General features: G+C 38.5%; 1 protein-coding gene across 2 annotated transcripts in view; it reads right to left on the bottom strand.

Annotated features, from left to right (window-relative positions):
- VPS41 (VPS41 subunit of HOPS complex) overlaps positions 1-25,282 on the bottom strand; it is a gene marked incomplete at both ends in the record, with an annotated part of 103,762 nt that overhangs the window by 61,788 nt on the left and 16,692 nt on the right. For both annotated transcript variants that reach the window (XM_079538201.1, XM_079538202.1), the window contains 3 exons: positions 3,825-3,899; positions 20,886-20,963; positions 23,746-23,853. In XM_079538201.1, coding sequence (XP_079394327.1) covers positions 3,825-3,899; positions 20,886-20,963; positions 23,746-23,853 — 261 coding nt within the window. The remainder of the gene's footprint in view (positions 1-3,824; positions 3,900-20,885; positions 20,964-23,745; positions 23,854-25,282) is intronic.

The following is a 25,282-nucleotide window of genomic DNA, read 5'->3' as shown; positions in this document are numbered from 1 at the left end:
AAAAAACAACTCAGCATAAAATACATGTTATCATGTTTACTCTAGGGACACCATATAACAGTTTATTACTTCTTAATGTCTTTTATTCTTCAGAGAGAAAGTGATTCTTTTGATATTACAAAGCTATATTGGATTTATCTATTTCTACTTTCCATCATCTACTTTCTCTTCATCTTCTGTTTCTAGGTAGCTGGAAAGAGTATTTCATGAGCACACTATATTTTACCAGCCCTTTCCATCTTAAATATCCAGGATCCACTATTCCAGCACACCTAGACGTAGCTGTTTTTTGCTTCCAAATATGGAAGCACCAGCTAACTTTGAGATAGTCAAAATGCAAGAATGGTCAACCTGAGCCACTTTTTTTTTTTTTTTTAAGTGTGGAATACAGTACTTCATGAATATTTTTAACATAATTGTTGTTAAAGGCAGCAAATGTGACACTAACACATGTAAACATCTTTTCAATATACTTTATGCTGTCTTTTATGAAGTTCCAAGCCAATAAAGACACCAAATAGAAATTCCATTCTGCAAGACACAAGGGCTGCTCCAAAAATAATGTCTCCTATTTGATTACTTTGGCCAATGACGTTAGAGGCAGATCTTGGTGTTATGGCAGTAGGGGTTATACCTTCCTACCAATATTCTATCACATTTTGCTGTGCAACAGATGGCAGCAGAGGGGCAATCCGACAAAATGGCACCTGATATGGAAGTGCATCTGAAGTAAAGATGTGGAACTGAATTCCTCTGCAGAAAACATGACACCCACTGACATCCATCAGTGTTTGCTGAATGTTTATGGAGACCAAATAGCAGACATAAGCACAGTAATGTGGTGAGTGGTGTGTTTGAGCAGGGGGAGCAATGATGTGAAAGACAAGCCACGTTGCAGACAGCCATGAAGATTTTTATGAATGCAGCATGCAGGTTCTGGTTCATTGCTGGCAAAATGTATAACTAATGGTGGTGACTATGTTCAAAAACAGCACTTTGTAGCTGAGAATTCGCTCTACCCAACAGCGTTATTGTGCTCACTGTATCTGTTCTAGTTTCATAATGTGACCTAACCCAGGTGTTAATATTCCTGCAGGGGAATTGGGCTAGGAGACCTTTCAAGGTCCATTTCAATCCATGACATTCTGTGATTCTGTGATTTTGTGGAAATAAATAGGAAGCATCACTTTCAGAGCGATCTACATATGAGAGAGCTTTAGACCCAGGTTATTCAAGGTAGTGTACAAGCAGACAAAATTCTAACATAAAAAAATATACATTTCTGCAGATGCATTTCCCCTTTTATTTTTTCCAGCACCATAATTTTCCTTTTGTATTTCAGTATCTGCTCATTATTCCCAGACAGTGGACACAGCAAAGTAGTGGGTGGTGGCTTTCACTTCTGTTCCTTTCCACGAAGGTGATGACCAGCTGCACAGAGTCCATTGGCAAGGAACATTTTCAAACATCAAAACTTCCAGTGAAGAAAAGCTGCAAGTGGCTCATTCACAGCACAGTTGTTGCTATGTATAAAATGCAGGCTTTGACAGTAAATCTGGATGCTGCCTGACAAGAAGAAGGTTAGAGAACTGCACTCTACTGCTGTGTCCCCCCTCAGTAAAAATAACTAGTCCAGAGATAGTTTGAAAGTGAAAAGAAAAAAGTAGTGAAAGAAAATGCAGGACACAGCAGAAGGGGTATAAGGAAGAAGTTCTCATCATAAAGCCTTCCTTCAAGAAGACAGATAGTTTCCAACTCCCTCATGCTGGATTCATTCCGATATGGGAAAATGTACTCCCTACATAGCACAAGAATCGTTTGCAGTGGTCCAGAGGACATAACATCACTAATTTGTATAAGATAAATATCTTAACCTAGCTAGTGCAATTTTTTTTTTTTTTTTAACTGGTTAAAACAAACAAACAAACAAACAAACAGTTTCTTTCCCCCCCTTTCTTTCCTCTCAAAGATTTCACAATTCCTAGTTATTTATCTGATAGCCTTCCAACTATTTGCGTATTTAATTTCTTACAGTACACACACTGTGGTAAGAAAAGACATACAGGGCATACAAAATTACATTTTTCTTATAACCAAGAACCATCAAGTGCTACCATATCTGGCCAGGAATTTCTGCCATTTTCTTATACAGCAGCATAACATATTGATATGTTTTCACTCACTCTTTGGGTAGATTCTCTCATAGAGACACCTTTCTGGATCACTCTGACAGCTGTAAAACACTCAGATCTCTCAAGCCTCCACTGTACAATATGGTAAAATAGCAATGCCCCTGGACTTTGAGAATACAAGTGCAATTCATATGCACTTATGTTACTCCAATCCTTTGTAAAAACATTATCAGAGTTAGCTCTAGCATGGGAAACAAAGTTTAAATTGCCTTGTATAGCACACAACTTACTGGATCCACAACAGCCATTGCACTAGTGAAGAGAGATTCATTGTAACGTAATGGAGTTTTTCCTTTTCAAACAGACACATCACAACAGGAATAATAAATTTCCTAACATCTCTGCCTCAAATGCGTATTTCTAACATTACTGTATTAATTTAAAGAAACACAACGTTTTTATTACTGTTAACAATTACTGACCCTTCCCTTATCTCGCAATCTTGTAGACAATTAGGATACTCTTGCTGTGTTTCTCACAGGTTGCAAAATCCTACAACGTACTTTGAGAGGCACTAGTATCCCAATTACTCTGTCAAGATACTGACACTGACACCAGGGTATCTCTGAGAAACAATAGGCTTGTATACGTAAACTGGCTCTCTGCAGAAAAAAACATTTACTTGCAAAGGGAAAAAAAACCCTCAAGCAGATACAGTCTAAAGAGATTGTTTCCCCATTTTGCCTACTGCAAGATCCAATTTTAGTTTGAATTCATCCAACTTACACTAAAAGGGTTAGATCCATTAGCATCATCAACATTCCTCCTCCATCCAGATCAACTATGTAAGAAATGTTCTACTCTGGAACTCCAGTGGATATTGAGAAATTATTCAAATGATTTTTAATGCACTCCATATGTACATGAGCATTATATTCAAAAAAGAAGCTTAAAAACACCCTGTGCGTAAGAATTTTATCATTGCAAACCAACATTACAAAAGACTGCCATCGACTTAAAAACAAAAAAGACATTCTTATAAGTGGAAAATCAATCACCAAAACCACTAAATGTCACAGCTCTACATTCCAGAGAAGCACTGATAATTGTTAGTTATACACTGCACAAATGAAATATGTCCTCAGTCAAGGAAGTAGGTGCCAGTTTTTTAGGAAACTGTACATATATTGATTTTACATTTATTTAATGTGGCTGTTGTAAGACACTTTATTCTTCTGATAAACTATGATTGCTTATCAAAAGATTCTATAATTCAAGAGAAACATTCATAATGTGTGTGAAAATGAAAACCACCAGCCCACAGAATCCAATTTTGTGGATTTATAGCAGAAAGGCATTAAACCACTGTCTTGCAGGAACAGCAGACTAGTCACTGAAGTATAACTGGCACAGCAGTAATGATTAAGGTGACATGTCCTCCTGCCACAGCTGTTAATCAGCTTAATACCAGTTACATTATTGACATTCTTGTAATTACTTTTCCTATGGCACATTCGTACAAAATATATTTGACTTTAATTTTGAGTATTCAAAGGTGAGCCCACTTCTCAAGATGGATGGTCAAAGTGGTGCTAAACGTAGCACTTAATTTCACAGGTATCACAATTACCTCCAGTTTAATACCAAAGAGTGCCTTTTACCTCACGTGACACATGAACAGGTTAGTCGTACCTTCCCATCTTCTGAACAAACACCCATGTGTTCTCCACTTTCATCCAGGCTGATCTGATTTATCTTCACGGGGCTCTAGAAAAGAAAAAAACAACACAAAATTTAAAGTTACATCAGTAGTCACATGCTTTTATGTCCTCTACATTTTCTGAGATTTACGTATGAGAGGATGTACGCTACTTACTTGTGTCAATTCAAAAAACATGGAAGACGTCTTCCTCCAACCATACCCACACACGGCCTTCTTTCAGGCCTTATGCCTAACCCAGAGACCTGACATTGTTAGCCTCACATGCCTGGAGTCCTCATGAATGGTCACGGTCCCAGAATTGGAGCTTCTGAGTCTGCACACCACAGTTACTCGTTAAGAACCTCTCCCGCTATCAAAACTCAGCAGAAGGCATGCTGACAGAACAGGCATCAGTGCAACTGAAAATTCTGGCTTGGTCTTCCTGCAAATCTTTTCCCTGGCTTTCATTTTCTCTTCTAATAGTGTTTTCAAAAGCTAGTATTAGAAAGTATTGAAGTGCAACATGGGTGTACTCAGACAAATATTGAGAAAAGCCTCAAGACTGCACCAATTTAATAAATTGTCACTTTCCCTATCCACTTAGGACATTCTTTTAAATTTGCCCTGCAGGGTTATACAGCATTCGACCGTTTACTTTAAACATCTGTCCTTAAGTACTGAGGACTGCCCTCACATTTGGGTAATACCATGCAGATCCTCTCATGCATCAAACTCCACACTCAAGTACCAAGAACTTTCTTATATACCACGATCCTGATTTCACCCTCTGTAACAAATATCATTTCAAGCATCACTGAAAGATCTTTATCCACGTCCAACCTTAACAATTCTATGTTTCTGTAAGTCAGACCCAGATATTTAAGAAAAACTCTTAATCTCAGAAAATCTTAGAAGATTTTGAACAGATTGCATCACGAAACAAATCACTTGTGGCATCCTGAGAATTATAAAGGAGAAGTCCATCGTACATCTGTGCAAAAATGAACTGTCACTGGAGCAGTACCAGAGTCATGGGATCACATTAAATATTACAGTGTGTGCCTAAAATATAACAAGTCCTTATGTATGCAATGGCAGTTGGAATTACACCACTATAAAAAGTTACATTAAAACTCACTGTCCCAATGAACAACCTGTAAAGGGTAAAACCAAGATCTTCTCACAGCGTTTGGAAAGCTTTTCCCTGTGTATCATGCACACACAAAACATAAGTCAGGGAAAGTAAGATTTTCCTCACCTCACACTTGTAGAAAAAGAAAAAATATCAGAAAGAAAAACAACAGCATTTACCAAATTATGTTTTCAATTTCCTTCTTTCTAACCAAGGTTGAACAGCTGTGCCCTGCTCTGCAGCAGATGGCCTGACGAAATGGGAAATGGATGCTGCCAGTCCTGTAGTTTTCTGGCTTTCTCACATGCAGAAGACATCACTCAGCCCCTCACCATGTCACAGAGCTGCAACTCTGCAACTAGTTACTGCAACTGCTGCCTAACACAACATGGTCTCTTCACCACGAGCTCTCTGCCAAAAAACTCGCTGCCAAGGAAGTCATCAGAGCAACCTCCCTTGATTTATGTTCTCCAGCTGTACTTTCACCCACCGCAGGGATGAAGTGCTGACTTACTGCATTTCAAAACTACAAGAGAGCACAGCCCCAGCTGTGCAAGCAGCTGGCACATGTTCCTCCAGACATCTTTGGGGTGTCAGCTGAGGAGAATGGCTCAAGCACGTCAGTCTGCTGGTGTGGTCAACACCTCCATGATGGCTCTGATTCTCAGGTGCAACATGTACCCGATTCAAGGATGCTGAATAAGACAGGAAATGTCAGTTATCAGGCTCGCTTTCTAGAAGCTTCATAAAAATGACCAGCTCACAATTTCATTCCTGTCTTACCTTGAAAATGCTTTTCTAAATTTCTGGTTTGCTCATCAAGGTGCAAGAGGAGATTTTTTTGGTTTCTGCCAGAGAGACATAAAAAGTAAAACCCACCCATTAAACCCCAGCACGTCTCCTCTCTCTGCCCTACAATGATAAACACCTCTGTCCCTCTGCAAGGAAGAGTGCAGAAAGTTCAGCAGAGCTCATCAAGTGGCATGGCTTTTGTTCTGAGAAGTATCGGAGGTGCTCTTGCCACAACTTTCTCCAAAGTTCTTTTTTTGCTCTGCAATTGGAGATGCAAAAAGTCCATTCTGAATAACATCACCCTGACATAAGGTCACGGGCTAAGTCAGTGTTCAGTCAGTCCCATTCTTCTCATCTCTCCACCACCAAAAGCCCGCCATCACTGCTTGCATGACAGCAGCAGCAGCTCTCGTAGCACTCCTACATAATGGCAAGAAAGCCCAAGACATAAAGGAAACAAAACAGACACACCAAAGAGCAAGGGCTCAGCTGTAATGTCCATACCGTTCCCACCGTGCTGGTGAATGGCTTTGATAAAGTTTGATGCTCAAAAAATGAAATGCAGGAAGTTGGCAAGGTAGACTACGTAAGTTATCTTGGCATAAAAGGTGAAGAAGCAGAGCAAGATGACAGACCTTATCTATCACCTTGCTGTTTGGAAGCCACATAGCACACTCTGGAGATGAAATGTGTGGCTATGCTCAGGTAACTGAATGGTGCCAGGCAGAGCAAAACTGCTCCACATATACATGCAGTGTACTGTGGGTAGGGGAAAAGAACATCGTTGCAGCATCTGTTTTTTTCACACTGCATTACTTCGGAATTGTTTAGTAGGAATTCATTAAGTAGAAATTCAGTATGCATGGTATTTCATGACACTACGTGTAACTGGCAACTTCTTACAAGCCTTCTGCATGTGCAATGCTTTTATCAGTTGTTTCTAACCACCCCTTTCTCTACCTCTTTCCCCAGCATTTTTTCCCTGCTGTCTGCACTGCAAACAAAAGATGTTCAGGAAAGACAAATTCAACTAAAAGCAAAGCTGCTACTTAAACACATCTCCAGCTAATTTTCATCAGAATATGCTATTCTAGATAATGTACGCAAGGTAAAGCAACCTTGAAGTAATTATTCTTCTTCAGATTTCAAGTTGAATTGGCACTGTTGGCTACAAGCTTGTTAATTGACTTCGTCAGTCAGAACTTTCCACAGAGCTCAGAAAGAGATGACAGACCATGGGCTCAAATGCTGTCAAGTCTGAATATTAAATGTGTTTTATAATAAAGTTCTAGCAAGGAGAAGTACTGGCAATGCCAGGAGCTTCTGGTTTGGCACTGAGTAACAATCAAGGCTATAATTTTCAGAATTATACTCCACTGTGCTATTTAAGATATATATATATATAAAGCTATCCAGAAAATCAGAAATAGGAGATGGCCAATAAAATTAGCACATTATCTAAGTCCAAGGTGTTTCTTCATCTCCAGCTCATATATTCAGTTATTTTTCTAAACGCATGGCTGGGCCAGCCAGACAAGCTACTTACTATTTCAAATAGTTGTATTTACATTCTATCAACAGCTTGTGGCTAATTTTGAGATTCCAGAAAAGAGAAGCACAAATAATCTGGAATGAAACCTCCTCTTTTTTTGGAATTAAAAGCTATTGACTCAGCCACGGAGTTACAGCAGCCTTTCCCTTGTGTTTTTTTAAACCTTATCCCAGCTGTACCATTGAAGAGTTTAATTTGCCTGGCAAAACAAAACAGGTCTGCTTTCTAAGGCACAGAGAATAAATGCCCTCCCAGACACATCTACTTGTGTGTAATTTAAGAATAACAATAGTAATCTGAGGTCAAAGTGTCACTTCAAAACTTCTGAACATTTTATTCACCAAAGCATTACTCAGTGAATAAGCATGACCTAATCTCAAATCCTATGCCATAAAAACATACGCATCTGCTTAGAAAAAGTTCAGTGATGTCTAACAATTGTTTAATTAGTACTACACTGAATAGTATTTTTTAACCTAATCAGGACCCCTAGCTTTAGTCCAATTAAGGACAAAAAACCAATACCACAAGTTCTTTTTAGTCACAATCATACTTCCAGGACTGCACAAACAGTAGTAACACACACAGTATTTACAAAGCGACACGATTCAAGTCTGGCAATAAGAAAGACTCCATTAGTTAGGAAGGGAGATACACTGAAATGATTAACTTGAGAACAGCTGCTGAATTTCATAAAGTCTGGAACTTCTGGCAAAAGAAGAAAAGCCTTCAGCTGAATTTCCATTAGCTGCAGTTTTCTTTCCGATGGAGACATGTTTGGAATTCTGGACAACATAAGTAAGTTTGACTGTTCAAAATCAATAATGTCAAGCTGACACTACAGAACAAAAAAATGTTACCTTAATGGAAGAAAGAAAAGTTTAGGGAGAGGAAAAAACAGCCAGCAGAGATCCTGCTCGAGTAGATCTAAATATAGACTTGGGCAAAACCTTACATTTACAGCGAAGGAAAAACGAGCATCTACCAATATATATACCCCGTGTGCTAATCAATTCCCTAATTAATGTAACAATGCTTGAAATAAACACACTTGCTATGGATGACGTCAGTTCTTAAAGTAGGACTAAATTCACGGCCACTCAGAAAGCTCCTTTTAATTGTGTTCATGGAGGCAACTCCTTCTCCCCTGGCACTCATCATCAACCCACCTTATTCTATCAGTCCCCCAACGGCCAACCTGAGAAATCAATCTGCTAATGTATAATTTGTAAAGCTCCTCTGACTAACAAATGGATAATTGATTCTTGCACAAATGCTGCATCCCAATGGATATGAACTGGATGAACAAGAAACGTAAGACTGGATTTCACTCCAATTCAGTGAGAAATGCAATATTTACAAGCTAGGAATCTAAACGTTTTAATAGTTGCCTGTGACTTCATGCCTTTTAGCCATGGTTAGCAGGCTAGCAACACATGCATTAGGAGTGTGAAAAGCAAAGTGATGTTTGATCATACTTGCAGCAAAGCTCATTTTACTTTAAGAGGTTCTGTACACTAAGACAACCCACTTATGCAGCAGTGTCATCCATTCTTCGAGAAAAAAAAAATCTTTTTCCTAAATTTTCCTAAATTAACTCAAAGATTTTTAAGTGTCAGTCTATGCAAAAGCACACATATAAGCATATCCAAAGAAGAAAATCATCCGTTAGTCTTTTCTGCTGCATTATGTTCTTGTAATTCTGGATCTACCTAACCACTCTGTAGCTGATCTCCATACTATAGGAAAATTTTGTGCATATGGAGATTGAAATAAAAATATGAATAAAAAAATAAATCAGACTCTTACAAGTGTCTATTTTTTATTTCCTCATGAGTTTTCATCTGCATGATATTCACGTGAACAAACACACAAAAATCCAGTTCAGCAATATGAACTCATTTCTTAAAATGCTAACCCACAGGAATACAGACTACCATTTTGATGTTTGCATTGCTTCCACCATGAAAATGGTGGAAAGACTGATTTCCAGCAGAAGAAATTACTTCCATCACAGAAGTCTCCAAGTGTCAGTGCTGATCTGGAAACAAACTGCCTCAGTTACTGCCACAACTAAGCCAAGATACTCTTAGAATATAAGGCTTGCACTGGTAGGCTGAGGAATTTGCTCTGAATAAAACTTCAACTATTCAGCTTTTACATATATTAATTAAATGATCTATACTCCATTGAATTTGGAGAAACAATGTTGTTAAGACTATTGAAATAAAGTAAACCAGTACTGTATATTTTCTTTCCCCAAGTGTGCCTGCCCAATTCGAAATGATAACCTCAGCTCCCCTAGAAGAATGCCTTATGTAAGTAACTTGCCAAAAAGGAAGCTGAATTTTTCAGGGTCTTTTCATGTTGGGAAGCAAGAAAAGGTGAAGGGAAATAAAGCACACAGAAGATGCTCCCAGTATTAAAAAAAATTACAGTCCTGCACTGACTTACGCATAGTTCACATATTCATAGTTTTACTGACACAATAGATGAAAAGCAACCCTAAAAACAATACTATATCATGGTTTACACATAATGTGATAGAAATCCATATATAACTATGTGTATGTGAACAACTAAGAAACATAATGCAGCAAAACAAAGGTTTAAATCAAAAAGGTAGTTTTAAATGTTACAGAATAAACTGTTTACCACTGTCTGCAGTAGAAATTACATATTCTGTACTTACAATGCCAATTTTCATTTGATGAAAATTTACTAACATCCACACCAAAAAGGTTTTGTTCAACAGTACTGCTAATTCCAGCAAGTGAGGATTCCTGCTCCAATGCTCTTCCTGCAGCATTTGTGAATTTATCACTCTCCAAATGAAAAACTGGAGATTATATTGGTTAGATAAAAAGGGGAGGGGCAATTCTGGGGAGAGTAACAAAGTCTGGGACACAGAATAATAACATTAACTTATAGTTTATCTGTAGGAAGGCATACCTTGCCTACAAAAAGAAAAATCTCAAAAGCTCGTCTAATTCTAAGGGAATATGAGGACAAGGAATCTCTCATATATCACCTGAGAAACTGAGAAAGACCAGTAAGCCTACAGTGATTTCAATACTTTCCACATCAGTGAATCCCTTAATCTTGTTTGTCAACTACAGGAACAGAGCAAAAACACATCCAAAGAGAAAAATTAACAAGGGATCTCCTCAAAACCGTAGCATTCGCTAGACAATCCGAACGCTTGTTTAGGAATGACAGAGCTACAACTGAAAACAGATCTATATTGGAAGCCTACACCTCTTCCTAGCATTCCCTAACTGTTGGCTAATTCCTGACAAATCCAAAACAGGATCTCTTTTCTCTTAAAACAGTGACGTGTGAAGTTACATCCTTATAGGAGCTTTGTGCCACAGGAAACAATTTACTCCTTTTTCCTCCTCTTCCCAGGTCCTCTTTGACATCCACTGTGTAACTGCAGGGCCTCAAAGATGAAATGCCCGAAGCCTGCCTCTGCTTTGTTGTCACTAGCTGTGGATCAAAGTCATCTGAGAATATGCTGCAATATTTCCCTTTGCACTTATGGGAGGGATGAAGTAAGGGATGCACGTATAGACTCCATATACATGCCTCAGAAATCCCAGTAAAGGGTGGAAGAGGACTATTCCAGTAAGATGCACCTCACTGATTTCTCAACCAGCTTTTCTTTCTCTACCAGCTCTCCAACACTGAAAATTTTGAGAATTCACCATGGAATATTCCGCTTCTACACAGGGAACTGTACTATAAATTGGGCCCTGGAGAGCAATGCAAAACCCTGAGTATCATACTTACTGGGGCACTTTTGTAGGCTATTTTTAATAGAATAACACCCCAGTGTCATTAATTTACAGAACAGGAAGTGGGTAGTATGAGATTTTTTTCCATTTCTTGACAAAACACAACTCAAAGAAGTGACCGATGAGAAAAGCCAACCAGGTCATAAAACAGCACTGTTCTTGGCAGGACAGGTTAGCTTTAGAGATTATTCTACAGGTGCTTTGACCAAACAACTTTTAAAAGAGAGATGAGGCTCTTGACTGTTCTTCTCAAGGGTCATCCATTGTTTTGCCAGCATTAGGACAGCCATTGATGATCACCTGTTCCCCTCTCCCCGATGTCACACTGAACAGAGGACACAAGTAGTTTTCTTCTTTCTATCACCTCTTGCCATGGAAAACTGCACGAGAGTATTTTTTTTTCAGTTAGTTTAGCCTGTCAATCATTGTACTATAGATGACGATTCCAGTCTAGTGGCTACTGAAATCAGTGAGAAGATCTCCCACTGGCTGATTCGCACGGAACACAGACTCTGTAAGAGAAGAAGAACTCCGCTGGCTGCAAAAGACATAGCCAGTCCTATTCTGGAATAGGCTCCCCAGGGAGGTGGTTGAGTCCCCATCCCTGGATGTGATTAAAAACTGTTTGGATGTGGTGCTCAGGGACATGATTTAGCAGAGGGCTGGTAGAGTTAGGATAGCATGGTTAGGTTGTGGTTGGACCTGATGATCTTTAAGGTCCTTTCCAACCTGCGTGATTCTATGATTGCTGGCAAAGTTGAATATTAGACTGGGTGGTTAACGGCCAAAAGCTAAAACATACAGACATCCGATCACCAACATTTGTACAAACAGGTAGAAGTCAGACCTGTATGAGAGAATAAATACATTTCCTGATTACTGAAAGCATTCTGTTCTCTTCAGACACCAGCTCTGAAACTTCCTTTGTTTGTCATTACATCATCTGAGATAGTCTTCACAAACCTGGTGAAGAGATCCTCAACAATGATCAATTTTGCAATTTGGATTCGGACAGGATAAAAAAAAAAACCTGCAAATTAAGATGATAGGGTGGGAGGAAGGAGAGTCCTCACATAAGTAGAAACTATGAATCCCAAGTTCAATGTAACTTACTTTAAGTGGCAAACTATGCAGCATTCTCACCGTGGCATAAGAAAAGCTAAATATGAAGATGAATTGATGCTGTGCAATGTCCCCAGTGCATTTGCATATAAACAGGCTTTATTTCAAAGCAGCAAGTGTAGACATTCTGGCTCATAATAAACTTTATTTAATGCAGACCAAAAAAGCAAGCGGATCCATTCATTCTTCCATTATTACACTGCTCACATGTCAAAGTTCCTGTCTTCAAGAACTGTTACGGCCTGCAGCAGCTACACACCTCTACTATGAGCCAGGGCTACAACGGTGAACACAAAAACACCAGACTTACAGAATTTCTCATACTTCTACTTATTTGTGCCACAAACCTCTCAGTGGAACTAGCTTCCTCAGCAGCATCACAGAGGAGATGATGAGCTTTAAAGAAACTACTTTGCTCAACAACAAATTGGAGGGTTTTAACAACCAAGATCAGTCAAATCTGGACTGACCACATTCAGCATTCTGACAGGACTGCAATAAACAATGGATACACACTGTCATGTCTTTTCACGCAAAGAAGTCTCATTATTCGGATGCAAATTGTTATTAAACTTATGAAGTTCCTTACCAACAATATCTCACCCCTATGGGAACAAAGACTTCACCTTCATGCTTTCTTCATTGTATTATGTCCCTGTTATGTCATTCTGTGTTGCTAATAGTGCTGCATTTTTATTGTTAATGGAAACAAAGGGCTGCAGCTCTATCATTAATGTCAACTTATATAAAAAACACTGTCCTCCAGAACTCAGTTGCTCTGGACTTTCTAACTATGAAAACATTTTCTAATGCAAATAATATTTTATTAATGCCAGGACTCTGAATAATTCTGACAAGTAAACTGCTATTATTTTTATATGTGCACGCAAGTGCCTGCCTTCAGTATACAAGAAGATGTCATTCAGGTATAATATGCTATTTAACAAAAGGAAAACAGCTCTAGAATCAGCAGTATACTAACTTCTTTGAAGGCAAACTTTTCCAATTCCTTCCTGTGCTTTTAAAGTTGTAAGGCATTTGTGTTACCTGAAGCTAACTGTTTCACTGCTGCTAATAAAAGCTTTAGAGGAACTTGGCCCAATAATCCAGCCGTGTAACAGCAAAACACATTTAGGGTGGGTATAAGATAGATGTGGCACAATATGCTCATGAGATGACTTAAAAAAGGAATAAGTAAATCATGGAATATGCCTTGTGCCAGTAGCATCACCTGGTCAAATCTGCCAAAATTCCAGTAGGGGAAGGATATCTGCAATGGCTGCGAGCCTGAGGTTCCTTACAATGCTAAGAGGGAGAACAATCTAGTCTTGCCAGAGATTAAGCCTCTGCAAGGCACAGAAAAGTATAAAAACCCAGTATTTAACATATGTCTGAAATGTGTTGGGGCTCTTTTGAGTTTCCCTTAAGAATGGATAATCCTTTGGTAAAACAATACTCTGCTTAAATTTGATATGAAAAAAAAAATAGTGTTGTGCATGGTTGTTTATTTAATTAGAAATAATCTTTCTTTGTTTTTCATAAAAGCAAATAAACTTTGTTGTCAAATCATGAAATTAGAGTGAGTATAGGGAGCTAGTAATAGTTGCAAAGAGATTACATTTTCTAAATAATCACAAGATGCAGAATGCATTCAAGCAACTGATGTTACCAAACCAAGATGGTAAAAGAGTCAGGAAAAAAAAAGGAAAAAAAAATATACTTTTACGTTTGTTGTATCTGCATAATGTCACCAGTAATTTTCTTTAAAACATTCAAAAATGTCATTATGCAAATTCCCTTAGCAGAATTACAGTAAGTCCTCTACTTGATCTTTCATATAAATAGATTCAGAGTTCCTACGAGGTCTGATTTAAAAAAAAAAACAAAAAAACTTTAAAACATTTGCCCTTCAGATGATCAGCAATCCTATCTTACATACCGTAGTATTAATATTCTTAATGTTTGGCATTCTCTCATAATGAGATATTTTTTCCTCTACAATTTTTCAGATTTCAAGATTTGAGAAAACACACAGAAGAGGTTAGAATCTTTCTAAGTCAATAAAAACAGAATTGTGTGTTATCAGTAGGTTACTGACCAAAAAAAGTATTTATTCAGTAATATTCTTTTCCAGTAATAATGAATAGCTTCCACATTAACCTAATATATTTATTCAAGTAAAAAATTAACCAGCACTAGGTTCAATTTGAGTTGAATACACTGAATACACAGACGATGTGCAAAATTTCTGATTTTTTTTTTTTAAATCAGCATTGTCAATGAAAATGACTGTCCCACTGTGCTGGTGCAGCCTCACCTCAAGCACTGTGTGCAGTTTGGGCACAATAAAAGAAGGATGTGAAACTATGAGAGAGCATCCAAAGGAGGACCAAAGAAAGGGGAAGGGTCTGAAGAACAAGACATATAAGGAGTGCCTGAGGTCCCTTGGTTTGCTCAGCACAGAGCAGAGGAGCTGAGGGGAGGCCTCATGGAGGTGCATCCCTTTCCACCTGGGATATTCTATGATATACATGAAACTTTAATAGAAACAGAATCACAGAATCCCAGAATGGCCTGGGTTGAAAAGGACCACAATGCTCATCCAGTTACAACCCCCTGCTGTGTGCAGGGTCGCCAACCAGCAGCCCAGGCTGCCCAGAGCCACATCCAGCCTGGCCTTGAATGCCTGCAGGGATGGGGCATCCACAGCCTCCTTGGGCAACCTGTGCCAGTGCCTCACCAGCCTCTGGGTGAAAAACTTCCTCCTCATATCCAACCTAAACCTCCCCTGTCTCAGTTTAAAACCATTCCCCTTGTCCCATCACCATCCACCCTCACAAACAGCCGTTCCCCCTCCTGTTTATCTGCTCCCTCCAAGCACTGAAGGCCACCATGAGGTCTCCCCGCAGCCTTCTCTTCTCCAAGCTGAACAAGCCCAGTTCCCTCAACCTTTCCTCACACAGAGCAGCTCCAGCCCTCTGCTCATCTCAGTGCCTCCTCTGGCCCCGCTCCCAGAGCTCCACGTCCTTCCTGTGCTGGGGGCCCCAGGCCTGGACGCAGCGCTGCAGATGGGGCCTCACAAGAGCCGAGCAGAGGGGGACGATCACCTCCCTCTCCTGCTGGCCGCCCCTTTTTCATGCAGCCCAGAACACAGCTGGCCTTCCGGGCTGCAGGCGCACACTGCTGCCTCATGGCCAGCTTCTCGCCCACCAGGACCCAAGTCTTTCTGCACAGGGCTGCTCTCATGGGGTTCTTCCCCCAGTCTGTATCAATACCTGGCATTGCCCCACTGGGCTGAGCCAGGGGTTAAACTTTGAGCATGGAGCCACAGGACTCCACCACCAACTCTGAGCAGGAGGTCCGACAGAGGAGAATGACACTTTCCTGCACAGACATTTGCCCCTATGAGAAGGTGAATTTTCACTTTTTTTTCGGAGCCTACACTTATAGCAGTATGTTTTGTTCTGCACAAAGAGCAGGATTTCAGCTTCAAATCTAAAAGGCACACTGACATTCAGCTATCCAGATCTTTACTCTAAATTCTGTTGCTTCATTTCATTTCCCGACTAAGTCTTCTTTCACAGTCTGACAGTGACAACTAAAATGATGTAGTTAAAGTAATAAACACAGAATTTTAAGCAGACTGTCAAAATAAGTGACATTTATATCATTTTAGTCTTAAACTCTCACATAAAGTTCCATTCAAACTAACTTCTTCATTATACAATCAAATGCTAAAAGTTACCTTCCCCATTGAAAGATGCTTCATTATCTATCTCAATAGTTAGTATGGTCTGCACCATTTCCAGCATTCAGTGCTCAGCAATAGCTTCTTCTTCATTAGGAAATATGACTTTCTTGTTAGCAATTAAATTCTTCCAAAAGCCTGATAAGTCAAGAGAAACCTCTGACACTTGTTTGTGACTTGTAATCAGAAACACCAAAGGGCCATCGATTTATCTTTAAATAAAGAACACTCTTGCTCCAGAAGCTGGATAGTGCTGCAACTTTCTTAGGTCCAAGGACAATAATATCACAACTGAAGGAATTCCTCCTAGAATTTTTAAGGAAGCAGAGATGGCCCAGTGACTCTGGATTCCTGCCACTCTGATTAAACTGACATAAGGATATGTTTAGTGCCACACAACGAGAGATAATTAGGAAAAAAATGATGAGGCCGAGAAAAAAGTATGTAGTGGAAAGAAATTCTGCAAAAACAGGCAGAAGGTGTAAATGTTTCATTCTCTTTCCGAAATTCCAGCAGTTTTGAATAGCTCACAAGTGTTCCATGCAAAGAAAACTTCAACTTCTTTGCACTAAGATAAATTTTCAAACACTATTTACATTTGTTTTCTCGGCTCATGCATCACCTCTGAAGCACCCGAGAGGCATTAAATATTTAAATTCCCTATTATAGTAAAATAGGTGCTGTTTCTCCTTCTCACAGAATATCACTGGCACCAGCCAAGACTTCTCATTCTTGCTGTAAGCTTGGTGTTTATTAGAAGACCAGAATGAGTACACATTTTCTTGCCTATTGGAAGGTTTTTGATTTGTTACTTAACTAAACATGTTTGTACAGATTTCTTCATATCTACAAGTCCTTAATCCACAAGATGCCAGTTGAAGCAATAATTATATTAATAAATTGTAGACAGTCTAAGAGGAAAAGAAAGACAGAGAGGCATTTGGAATTAACGTGCTGTGAATAAGTCCTGCATCATCCTTTGTCAGTGGCATTAGCAGGCTTTTTTCCCCCTTCTTGTTGCCTTTTAGTAATAATTTCCATGCATTTGACACATTTCATCTCACTCAACGCACTGAACCCTAGTACAACAGAACACCAGTTTGTCAAACATACATTATTTGAGGATGCATATCAGTTAATCTTAGGCGACTGACATTGTCAAAGACAGGCATGCTGGTGAGAGCTAAAAAAAAACCAAACAAAAACAGGCTAGGCATGTAGGAGAGGAGATCGTATGAGAACACAAGCGTGGTGACTGAGACACCAGCACCCCCAAATTCCTGTCTTACAATTCTCAAAAAAACAATAATCTCCCATACTGGTTTCAAAGCACACATTTTCACTTTTACTGCAAAGAGGAACTGCAAACCCGAAAAGACTACTAGTTGACCTGGCAGAGGATAGAAGAAAGATTGATCTGAAAAGACTTCTAAGCCATTCGAGGTTAGTTTCACAGAAGCCTCTGAGAATTTTTATGGAGTACGTGAATATAAGCTTTTGCAGCACTAGAAACAACATTTGCAATTCAGCAACAAAATAACCTAAGTATTCTACCACTATTACAGGACGATGTTCTAACAGGATTCTGTAAAAAAAAAAAACCTAACCAAACAGGTATTTTGTTGTTGTTGTTGTTTAGATATTTGAATAAATTATTTGAATTAACTAAAATTTGAACATAGGAAACTCCATACAAATATGTGGAAGAACTTCTTTATGGCACAAAACACTGGAACAGGTTGCCCAGACAGGTTGTGGAGTCTCTATCTATGGAGATATTCAAGACCAGTCTGGACACCAACCTGTGTGACCGATTGCAGGGTGCATGCTTTAGCAGGGGGAGTGGATTTAATGACCTTTTGAATCTCTTCCAACCTCTGCAATTCTGTGTAATTCCAACTTCAAGATCATGATCCAGAAACTGGCTACCTTGGAGATTCTGCAACATACCTGTCAGTTCTCTCTCAATGTTCACAGAAGCTAGACATGATAATCATGTATGACGTGAAGAAATAAGTAAATCCTCTGAGGTCAGTCTTTATATTTGTCTCACAATTGGGATCAAAATCAAATGAAAGCCAATATAGGATGGAATCAGACTTCTCTTAAAAACAAAATTTGTATTTATTTGTTCAATAGAGATAAAGAGAGATAAAAGGAAATCAAGAGGACTAAGAGAGAAGTAATGATACTTTCCACATATATTTAACATGAACTTTTGCCCAACGTATCAATGCCTCAGATAAGGTCATCTCTCTTTGACAAGACACTATTTTATTTACTTGGAACAATTTTTAAGCATTACAAATTTCTAGCAATTAGTAACAACAGATATTTCTCCTATTTACTACTGCAAGGTAGTAAACACTATCTTGTGTTTACACTCACTAATGGAAACACATCTCAGATGGAATTTTCTCATTTGGGACTCAATGAAGAACCAGAGAAAGCTTAATCAAAGAAAATACTCCTTGCCACAGAGAATTTACAAGAGAATGTTTTGCATCTATGGAATCCATGAAGCGACTCTAATTCTTTAAGAAATATTTGTTTGCAATTCACAACAGAGCAGTGCTATAATGGAAATCTCCAAGGAGGAGAGACAGCAAACAGATAGTGGAAGAAGAGAAGGAAAAACCCATCAAGAGTTTTGTTTGGCATTCTTCTAATCTGTAGTCCAAAATCTTTAGAAGTTCAGGTTAGAAGGAAAATATTCTGACATACAGCAGCCAGTGGAAAACAAACTATCTCTGCTGGTTCAACAGCTGACAGTGTTCATCCAAAAAATCCCTCTCTGTTTAAGCAGAAAAGAACATTAAAAGCTGCCTTGTTTCACACACAGATAGTTCATTCTGCTCTACAACACCCAGTAATTACAAAGTAGAGTTTTTCTTTAGAATGCAAGTTCTCCTTGATCAAAATTATTTTTCTTCAAACTATGAAAAAGAGAAAATGCACCCTTTCCATCTGATCTTTGATGTACTTATTTTTTGCACAGGAGATTCATGTATTACCAGAAAAGAAACAAACAAAATAAACAAGAAGCCAACAACAGACAAATACGAAGAATATACTGCAAGAAACACTTTTTTTTCTAGTCTACATCTAATAAAGAAAAAGAATTAAAAAAGAAGTAATCACTCCTATCCCTATAATCAGACACGGCACAGAAATATTTATCTGAAGCCAGTAAAGATTCAGAAAGGAAATAATATCATAAAAGCTGTAGAGCAGTAGTTTATATGGCCCAATCCTAAATTCATCCTAAGAAATGAGCCTTCCAGCAGCTCCTGGTTGGGCTTCAATAATAAAGAAAACTAGAACAGCAGATTTGAGTGGGTGGGTACAAAGAGAACCCAGGGGTTTTGTTTTAGAGTCTTTAGTAGATAACATCTCCTAAGACTTGCTGTACACTGCATCTTTACAGAAGGATACAGATTTCATCTCTAGGAAGAGTGTGGAGGAAGACGGCCCTGGTCATGCACCCACAAGTAAAAGACACTTTTACAAATAAACTCTTTCAACTACCTGACACAGACTGGAATGAATACAAGTCTAAGGCATTTAATGCTTGCCTCGAGAGAAAATGTCAACTTCATTTGAGCAAGTTCTTGAATCAAATCTTTTACTGCAGAGATGGAAGAGAAGAATTCAGGTACACTTTAATCTGTTTTTTTTTTCCCCCAAAGTTAACAAGTAACATACACGTAATCTAATTGGAACCACCAATTGCAGACATCAAAGTCTTTCCTCTTTTGAACTGCAGTCAGCATCACCTCTACAGAGCTAAGAAAAGTAAGAAGTTACAAGAAATTGGAGAACATCATCAGGTTAACTTTTAATTAATGCCCAGTAAGATCATTGTTAATTTGACCGTTACTATTTATAAAGTTTTCTACAAAGGCTGTGCCTGGGAGGCTACATTTTGGCTGAGACTTCTTTCCTCTTGCACAATTGTGTAATTAGATTTTTCAAAAACATAAACAAAACCTTTCACCTCTCTCATGCAGCTAGCTGTGTCAGCTTTAGAACATATGTTCCTTCTGCAAACATACCAACACCTTGCAATGGATACTATGACAAGTGCTGACACTGCTATGAAAAGCTGATGCTTGGCTACCAGATTTTGTGACAATACCAGGAGGAAAAAAAAATAATAATTGCCAGTTCCCTTCCTCTGACTCTCATGGAAAAAGAGGACACTGAAAAAGATGTGTGTGTGTATATATATAAATTAAAAAACATAAAGTAAAAAATAAATAAATAAATAAAAATCAACAACTATGCACAATTAAAAAAAAAATAATCTAATATTCTAGAACACAATTTTAAATTGACCACTTCATTCATCCCCTAATATCAGGAACCAAAATAAGAAAAAAGAAGAAGTCTGCCTCTTCTTCCTTCAATCAATACAATCCCTTAAGAGTCCAAGCTTCAAAACATTCACATAAAATATTAGCGTTATATATTTGCAGTAGATAAACTGAACCAGCAAGGCAATCAATCAATTTTCAATTACTTGTGGCAACTAGATAAGACGATAGCATACACACTAACAACTGACAACAGTCACCTAATGAGCGGGCTCATACCTTATGGAAGTCACGAGCTTCTGGGGTACATAATTAATAATAGCCATTTACAATCATAAATATGTATTTCCTCTTCTGTTTTCAGAAAGAGCGTTTATTGTATGGAAACTGAGACGTGCTCATCACCAAACCATCCAGTTCAACTTCGTTTTCCCAGGACTGTAAATTGCCACTTGTCTTACGGTGGGGGTGGGGAGTCACGAAATGCATCAGTAAAATTTCAGGTGTGGCACAAACACGAATGTATCTATTATTTAGTACATCACAGCTTTTTACAATGCAGTAGATGTGCTGTAAATAACGCCATACTTACAACATCAAACTTCTGTGTGATGTTCCCCTGGACATCAAGTAAATAAACTTTGCCATAATGCGTTCCCAGTGCCAAAAACTGTAAAAGAAAAAGATTGATTATACAAGACACCACAACCAGAACTACAGCAGTGCTAAATGAACTCCGGGATGTTTAACAGATTAATGATTAGCAACACTCAGAAGGAAAAAAAAAAACCTGCTATAGACAAAGCTTATTTTAACTGCAGCTAAAGAATAAAACAGGGCTTCAAGCCCATATTACTGTGATAGTGCAAGTTAACTGTCAGAATGAGTCATGAGGATCCTCATCTACTGACAACTAATGGTGTGTCTGCAGTCTGTATGCACTGCCTGATGGACTGTGGCAGCAAATTAAAAATGCAGTGTGAAAGCAAGTACTTAAACACAGACCAGAAATAGTTCTCGGATCCTTTCCACAGCTTTGTTTCAATTGTCATGGTATCATTTGGGCTTTCATTCTCCCCCACCACAAACATAAAAGCAAAACATTCAAACAGAGGAATAGGCCATTGGTGAAACACTGCTGGATTATGGAAAGTCTCTGCTTGCTTTTAAGCACACAGATAACCACAAGGTTTGCTTTCTTTCACTTAGTAACACTGGTGTGTGGCAGACTCAATACAAATAACACTTCTCCTTGGGTATTTCAGAGTTTCATTCTAAAAAGAAGTAACAAAATAAAGTGACCTCCACATAAAAGCATGCCATCACAAAATTATTTTGATATAAACAAGACTGCAATTGATTCTGAGAGATCTGCTGTTAATTGAACCATGCAAACTACACCTAAGCAGGAAAGGAAGAACTTTGGTACTACTTGATTTATGACAGAGGTTTCTTTTATTCCCCCCCACCTCCTTTCAGCATTACTCAAATAGTCTGGGCTCCTCAATTCTCTGTATTTCACTGCATGTGAGCATGCTTCATTGCAACCTATAATGAAATGCTCAAATTTACAGGCACTGCTAAGCGTGTCAGTCAGGCAGCACAATCTTTAAAAAATAACCTTACAGAAAGTCAAGGTTTAAAAGGATTTATCAAAATGGAATTGCTTAAAATGAAATTTCAGTTCAGGCACTTAAAATATGAAGCTACATTAAAAGGAGTCAAAAAAGGGAAAGAAGGGGTTCATTAGAAATTCATTCCCTGCAATGCCTTTCACTCCTGCAAGGTTGCCTTTTTTCAGGAAGAAAAAAGTCCCCCGGGTAAAAAAATCAATACTGGTTAATAAAACATCAGGTGTGCAGACATAACTAGGTATGACTATTCCACTGCACAGGCCTGCTTGAATGCACCAGGTGCCATGACGATTAGTCATCCAGTGCAGACAGCAAGCCTGGTGAAAATATGATGCTTTAGCAGTGAAAAGAAAAAAATCATTCTGAGGGGAAATTAGTCTGGAAACAGAAGCCAGATTTTCAGGATTCCCAGCAAAGTTCAACAGCTTTAATCAGAGACATATTTTACACAATCCGATGTAATTTTATTAATGATGAGTCTTTAGCGGGGCTTTTCTTAATTCAGCAGGAAAAGAAACAGAACCAAACCAAAGAACACCCCAACAGCACCTTAACCCACCTTCAGTTTCAAGTTCTCTATTGTAGCAGACATATTTCAGACACATACCAGACTCCAGTACCTAGCTTCTAACCATATTGATCCTTCTCATAAATAGTGCATACAGTTTGCTGGGAAACTAAAAGTGTTGGGATACTTAAACAGCTTTCCTGTATTGCCACTCTTTGTGATGCTGTAGTTAAAGCTGTATCTGTGCACGTCCTTATAGAACAATCCTGCTTATCTCTTGCTTTTCAGAATTCACCCGAATCTCAGAAAGGTGGCACAGATGGGGAAGCAATGCTTGCCAATTTTCAAAATATCTGCTTAATTCTAGGTTGTCAAAAAACATTTTCAGAAGACTTATTGGATTAATTCCCAGAGTTAAAATACATGTCTCATCTTAAGAGCCTCTTGAGCCGTGGCAGCAGTCCTTTGAGTGCAAAAGGCACAGCACGAGTCAGTCTGAAAAGGCAGCCAAATAAGAGATAGGTCCCTCAACAATCAATGTTAAGGAGTTATTGGTGGCTGTGAAAAATAATTCGGAAAGCAACAATTATGTTTTATATAGTAACAGTTACTTGACAAATTACCAACTCTCATACTTTCAGATTCTCTACATCATTCATCGTATTTTAAAACTCTCCCCAGTATTTATAAAAGATGAGAAAATAAAGTAATTATTGAAGTCAAACAACTTAAGTTCCTTTATGATAAGAACAAAGAAACAGCTCTTAATAAAATTCCTTCTTTGCATTGTTTATCCCGTCTTCCCTTTCATTCTCTTGTACATCTGAAACAGTATTAGAGCATTAAAAAAAACCAACACACTGTAATTGCTTTCTTCACATCATATAAACAGAAACTCAGGCATCTTCCACAGCTGAATATATGCTGAGCTATCCCTTTGCATGAACCTGTTTTCAGAGATTGAGGCTGCAGAAATAAGCATATTACATGACAATTTATTTTCTGGACGAAGGAAAGTTGGGATTGTATCCCAGTTGTAGTTCATAATACTGTCCATAATTAAATCTAGTACATTTTCCAGTAGCTTATGTAAACACAGCATCTAACAAATTACTGCATCTTGAATTCTGACTGTGAAAGGAAGGACTGTTCAACACTAACCATGAATTTTATTCACATTATTGTTGGCTTCCACTGCACCTCTAAATCTGGCAGTACTTCTACACATAAATATACTGGTGCATTGTAAGCACAGATAAATACATAAACCCAAGCACAAGTACCATCTCTGCCCTAATGTCGTGTGATACCTTTTCATGCACTGTCATGCAACTGGCTGCATCTTTCTGCAGAATTTCTGTCACTCCATTAGAAAGTCGTTCATACTTCAGCTTGGGCTCCTCTTCACTCTCATCTTCCTATGTTTAGAACAGTATAAATAGAAGGGAGGAAAAAATAGAAAAGAAAAACCATTTAGAAGTTAATTCCAAGTAAAAAGAAATGTAAATATACCCAGAATTGTTATACAGCAACAGGCACAGATGGATCACTATCACATCTTAACAACAGCCATTACAATCCAAAGCCAAACTTACACATTTTTATCATTCCAGAGTTTGGGTTGTGCTTTTTTGTTACTGCTCTTTTTTTTCACTCCAAAGTTTCGTGTGCAAACAAAGACTGTATTAATAGCATAACAGTTCAGCTGCAGTCTAAGAGGCATTTAGTTGATTTCTAAAAAAGCATGGAAAAAAATGTGTGTGTATTTTGCTACATAAAATTAGTCATTCCCAATTCAGAAGAAAAATTTAAGAGATGGATATGGAAAAATGAATGGTGATAAAATAAATTGTTCTACCATGGCCACATTTAAGTCTAAGCTGAAGCATGCAGGTTACAAGAAACTTCAGGACCTTCGCAAGACGCAGTATCTCTGTAGGAAGGATAGGGGCAAAATGCTGTAAACAAAAATAAGAAGAACCCACTACAAGTAAGACAACTGTGTAAGGCATACCAAGGTTTTTTTAGTTAAATAAAAGTATATTTTTGCAATAGTATCTGGGAAGACGATCCGGACTTGGTCCGTTCTTATGGGTCACATCTATCATCTGCAGTAAATACCAAACTTTTCCTTTCTTTTTCTTTTCCAGTGTGTTAGGTGTTATCATCAATCGCTACCTAGATGCAAAGGAAGTGGCACACTGTGAGCAAAGAGGAAACTGAGGTAAAAAGCACAAGAAGCAAACTCACTGATCACCCAGCCCACTGTCTCCAGAGGAAACTCAAGGTGCGCAGTGTTCTGCCACAGGCATCTATTTGTGACCGATGGTCTACTGAAGTATAATGCCAAGGAGAGATTTCATGAGTTTCAATAGGCCACAGTTACTACTGTACATGCCTAGACAGACACAGACCCATACATACTCCTTGTTTCACACTGGGAAGCAGTAGGCCTTTCATAATAATCTCCTACATACGCTATTAGTTCTAATTAATGCACCAACACTGAATGTACTTCCCACACAAAACACTTTCCAAAGCACACTAGTGAGAGCCCCAGTAACGCAAATCTTTTACTTCCCACAAACCATTGCTTTCCAACTCCTAGGACTAAAGATAAAAATGAACAGTGTCAGTCAATGGCAGAAAAACTCTCTCTGTGCAGTGTCTTTTTGTAGCTAATGATCTGAAAAATGAATGTGGGAAAAGAGACGTTAATGTTTTGTTTAAGTTGCCTTTGCCACATTTGCTATCGCCACAAACTCTCATACAAAACATAAAAAAAGCCATGTGGACCTATGGACACATTCAGTATTTAGCACCAGGCTTATAGAAATACACTGCAAA

This window comes from Tetrao urogallus (genome assembly GCF_951394365.1).
Source record: "Tetrao urogallus genome assembly, chromosome: 7".
In the NCBI taxonomy this organism is placed as follows: domain Eukaryota; kingdom Metazoa; phylum Chordata; class Aves; order Galliformes; family Phasianidae; genus Tetrao; species Tetrao urogallus.
The sequence above is the reverse complement of the archived record's forward strand: the minus strand, read 5'-3'. Positions and strand labels throughout refer to the sequence as shown.